This window comes from Carettochelys insculpta, chromosome 34 (genome assembly GCF_033958435.1).
Source record: "Carettochelys insculpta isolate YL-2023 chromosome 34, ASM3395843v1, whole genome shotgun sequence".
NCBI classification, from domain to species: Eukaryota; Metazoa; Chordata; order Testudines; family Carettochelyidae; genus Carettochelys; species Carettochelys insculpta.
In genome coordinates this window covers 1169776-1174296 of record NC_134170.1, presented here as the reverse complement: position 1 = coordinate 1174296, position 4521 = coordinate 1169776, and the positions used below count along the sequence as shown (strand labels likewise).

At 60.0% G+C, this 4521-nt stretch overlaps 1 protein-coding gene across 1 annotated transcript; it reads left to right on the top strand.

The window, feature by feature from the left end:
* The first annotated feature begins 495 nt into the window (after positions 1–495).
* On the top strand, positions 496–3581 carry VMO1 (vitelline membrane outer layer 1 homolog). Its single transcript, XM_074982897.1, has 3 exons — positions 496–660; positions 790–884; positions 3260–3581. The coding sequence occupies exons 1-3, from the start codon at positions 496–498 to the stop codon at positions 3579–3581; spliced, it is 582 nt and encodes a 193-aa protein (XP_074838998.1).
* Positions 3582–4521: the final 940 nt, after the last annotated feature.

The window sequence follows — 4521 nt, the reverse complement described above, 5'->3', positions numbered from 1 at the left end:
CTGAACCACGTCCGTGGCAGTAGCAGCGATGGGACCCTGAAATTGTAGCTGCATAGTGGTGCCAGCGGTGGGATAGCACGTCCGTGGCAGTAGCAGCGATGGGACCCTAGCATTGTAACAGCATAGTGGTGCGAGAGGTGGGATGCTATGAGCAATTTGCTGACATCAAAATCCTGGCACCCTAAGGACACCCCTGGTATCAGGGAAGAGCGTCTTGTTGTTTGGGAGGAGGCCAGATTAATGGTCCCATGATGTGTGCTGCTCTGGGTGTTTCCAAGAGTTGGGCCGATGAGGCAACTGAGCCCTGGTGGGTGGCAGCAGGAAACTTGCGCCATGCGCCCTGGGGCAGCTGGCAGTGGGTTAACCTAATTATAACCCTTGAGCCAACAAGAAAAGGGACCAGCCCCTTTGCGCTGCCCACGTAGGTGGAAACTCAGCTCAGGAGGGTACAAAACAACCCTGCCCTGCGTCAGGTGGTGCAGGACCCACCCAGCCATGGACACCTCCTGGCACGCCAGGCTCGCGTTTGTGCTCTGCTGCTGCCTGTGGGGGGCCTGGGCCCAGACCAAGATCACCGTCAGCAATGGAGGGCACTGGGGAGAGTGGGGAAAGGAAGAGTCCTGCCCCCCAGGCACCTATGCCAATGGGTTCGCTCTGAAGGTAAAGGCTCCGCACTGCCTCGTTCCAGACTGCCCTGCCCCACACCTCTGTGCCTCCCTGCTCCCGTCTCCCTGCCCTGCAGCCAGAGGGAGACAATCTCTCATGCTCCTTCTCACTGACTCCCTGCAGGTAGAGTTCGCCCAGCTGGCCGGGGATGACACGGCGCTGAATGGAATCCGGCTGATCTGCTCCAATGGTAGCACCATCCAGTCCACCGTGGGGCCGTAAGTATTGCAGGGGAGGGCGTGAGTCGGCAGCGGTGGGGGCTCCGTGGAAGGTGGTGGCCACAAACAGAGCAGCGACTGGTGGGAGGACGGCGGTGGCAGGGATGGGAGGATGCTATGGACGGTGGTGGCAGAGGTGGGATCGCGGCACAATCCAGGAAAAGGATTGTGATATTGCCCTTGGGTTAGTGGTGTCAGTGGTGGGATTATAGTATTACTGGTAGGATCATGGTGGGAGAGGTGGGTTAGTGGTAGTAGCCATGGAATTGCGGCATTCAGAGTGGGATTGACGTTGCATTACTGGTGGTAACAGTGGGATCATGGTGTCAACAGTGGGATTGGGGTATCGATGGTGGGTTAATGGCAGTAGGGCTGCGTCTACACGTGCACGCTACTTCGAAGTAGCGGCAGTAACTTCGAAATAGCGCCCGTCACGTCTACACGTGTTGGGCGCTATTTCGAAGTTGAAATCGACGTTAGGCGGCGAGACGTCGAAGTCGCTAACCCCATGAGGGGATGGGAATAGCGCCCTACTTCGACGTTCAACATCGAAGTAGGGACGTGTAGATGATCCGCGTCCCGCAACATCGAAATAGCGGGGTCCTCCATGGCGGCCATCAGCTGGGGGGTTGAGAGATACTCTCTCTCCAGCCCTTGCGGGGCTTTGTGGTCACCGTGGGCAGCAGCCCTTAGCCCAGGGCTTCTGGCTGCTGCTGCTGCAGCTGGGGGTCCGTGCTGCATATACAGGGTCTGCAACTAGTTGTTGGCTCTGTGTATCTTGCACTGTTTAATGAAAGTGTGTCTGGGAGGGGCCCTTTAAGGGAGCGGCTTGCTGTTGAGTCCGCCCCGTGACCCTGTCTGCAGCTGTGCCTGGCATCCCTATTTCGATGTGTGCTACTTTGCCGTGTAGACGTTCCCTCGCAGCGCCTATTTCGATGTTGGGCTGAGCAACGTCGAAGTTGAACATCGACGTTGCCAGCCCTGGAGGACGTGTAGACGTTATTCATCGAAATAGTCTATTTCGATGTCGCAACATCGAAATAAGCTATTTCGAAGTTGGGTGCACGTGTAGACGTAGCCTAGGTGTGGGATAGTGCTACAAGCAGTGGGATTGGGGTAGTGACAGGTTAGTGGTGGCAGATGGGCAGTAGTGCTGTTGGCAGTGGGATGGGATTATGGGTGGTAGATTAGTGGTGGTAGCATGGGGATAGTGGTGTTGAGGGTGATATAGTGACAGCAGTGGGATGGTGATGTCAGCAGTGGGATGACGGTGGGATAGTGGTGTCAATGGTGAAATTGAGGCATTGAGTGTGGGTCAGTGGTGGGATTGCAGTTCTCGAAGTGGGATAGTGGTGTCAATAGTGGGACAGTGGTGTTAGAGTGGGATTGAGGCATTAAACTGTGGGTCAGTGGTGGGATAGTGGCGTTAGCGGTGGGATTGAGGCACTAGCTGTGGGTCAGTGGTGGGACAGTGGGGTCAGCAGTGGGATACTGGTGTCAGCTGTGGGATGGAGGGGTCAGCCATGGGATAGTGGTGTGAGATGTGGGATTGAGGCACTGACTGTGGGTCAGTGGTGGGCTAGTGGTGTCAGCGGTGAGATAGTGGTGTCAGTGGTGGGATTGAGGGGTCAGCCGTGGGATAGTGGTGTAAGAGGTGGGACTGAAGCATTGACTGTGGGTCAGTGGTGGGATAGTGGTGTCAGTGGTGAGATAATGGTGTCAGAGGTGGGACTGAGGCATTGACTGTGGGTCAGAATTGGGATGGAGGGGTCAGCAGTGGGATAGTGGTGTAAGAGGTGGGATTGAGGCATTGACTGTGGGTCAGTGGTGGGATAGTGGTGTCAGTGGTGGGATTGAGGGGTCAGCCATGGGATAGTGGTGTAAGAGGTGGGACTGAAGCATTGACTGTGGGTCAGTGGTGGGATAGTGGTGTCAGTGGTGAGATAATGGTGTCAGAGGTGGGACTGAGGCATTGACTGTGGGTCAGAATTGGGATGGAGGGGTCAGCAGTGGGATAGTGGTGTAAGAGGTGGGATTGAGGCATTGAGTGTGGGTCAGTGGTGAGATAGTGGTGTCAGTGGTGGGATTGAGGGGTCAGCCATGGGATAGTGGTGTAAGAGGTGGGACTGAAGCATTGACTGTGGGTCAGTGGTGGGATAGTGGTGTCAGCGGTGAGATAATGGTGTCAGAGGTGGGACTGAGGCATTGACTGTGGGTCAGAATTGGGATGGAGGGGTCAGCAGTGGGATAGTGGTGTTGGGAGGGGTGAGATTGTAGGAGTCATAGCAGAATCCTGGTGGCAGAAGTGGGATACCAAGGCAGCAGGTTCCCAGGCCAGCATGGCCCTGCCCGGTTGACCCGTTCTCTCTGCGCAGCTGGGGCCATTGGGGCCTGGTGAAGAAATGCCCCTGCAATCACCGGCTAATGCGGTTCCGCCTGCGGACCCAGCAGTGCCAGGGCTTGAAGGACGACTCGGGGGCCACCAACATCGAGTTCGAGTGCACGGACGGGACGGAGCTGCGGGGCCAGGGGTGCTGCTGGGGCACCTGGGGGCCCCAGAGCAACCCCTGCGGCCAGGAGGGGATCTGCACCATTGCCACCAAGGTGGAGCCCCCCAAAGGGAAGGGGGATGACACGGCCCTCAATGACGTCTATTTCCGATGCTGCAACCAACCCCAGCCCCAGCCAGGACCTTGACCGTGCTCTTTGCTCCCGCTAACCCGCGGACGAAGAACACCCCTGTGAAGGGGAACAGATAGGAGAAATCCTCACCTAACCCGGCTCCTTGGCTCCCACCTTCGGCCCCCCAAGGACCCACCAAAAATAGAGATGCCATTCAGCTCACAGGGGAACAGAGCCTGCGTCTTATTGGGTGGCCGTGGCCATGGGTCGGAGGGCTGGTCCCGCCCCCCAACTAAGGTGGGGTAGAAGGGGAGGTGAGAGCAGGATAGCTCGGGGGGCAGGGAATGGGGCAGGGCCTGGCCCCTCTAGGGGCGCCGGCTCCCCCTGGCCCAGGGCAGGACTGGCTGGCTCAGGGGCAGGGAATGGGGCAGGGCCTGGCCCCTCTAGGGGCGCCGGCTCCCCCCGGCCCAGGGCAGGACTGGCTGGCTCAGGGGGTGGGAGTGGGGCAGGGCCCGGCCCCTCTAGGGGCGCCGGCTCCCCCCGGCCCAGGGCAGGACTGGCTGGCTCAGGGGGTGGGAGTGGGGCAGGGCCCGGCCCCTCTAGGGGTGCCGGCTCCCCCCGGCCCAGGGCAGGACTGGCCGGCTCAGGGCGTGGGAATGGGGCAGGGCCTGGCCCCTCTAGGGGCGCCGGCTTCCCCCAGCCCAGGGCAGGACTGGCCGGTTCAGGGCGTGGGAATGGGGCAGGGCCTGGCCCCTCTAGGGGCGCCGGCTCCCCCCGGCCCAGGGCAGGACTGGCCGGCTCGGGGTGGGAATGGGGCAGGGCCTGGCCCCTCTAGGGGCAGGGATGGGGGTCTTTATGGTGCAGAAGGGGCAGAATAAGCCGGGGTATCTGGGGTGCACTGAGCCCCCCAACCAAGGACAGAGCAGGCTGGGGGGCCCTGCTGGATCCCCCACATATGGGTCCAGGTTCCCAGCAGTCACTGATGTGACCCCCAGAGCCCTTCACCCCTCCCGGG

Bases quoted from the DNA above. Each gene is read 5' to 3' on its own strand.
- VMO1 (XM_074982897.1), top strand. From the start codon at position 496: ATGGACACCTCCTGGCACGCCAGGCTCGCGTTTGTGCTCTGCTGCTGC. The intron at 661-789 runs GTAAAGGCTCCG...GACTCCCTGCAG, and splicing joins CCAATGGGTTCGCTCTGAAG to GTAGAGTTCGCCCAGCTGGC. The intron at 885-3,259 runs GTAAGTATTGCA...CTCTCTGCGCAG, and splicing joins ATCCAGTCCACCGTGGGGCC to CTGGGGCCATTGGGGCCTGG.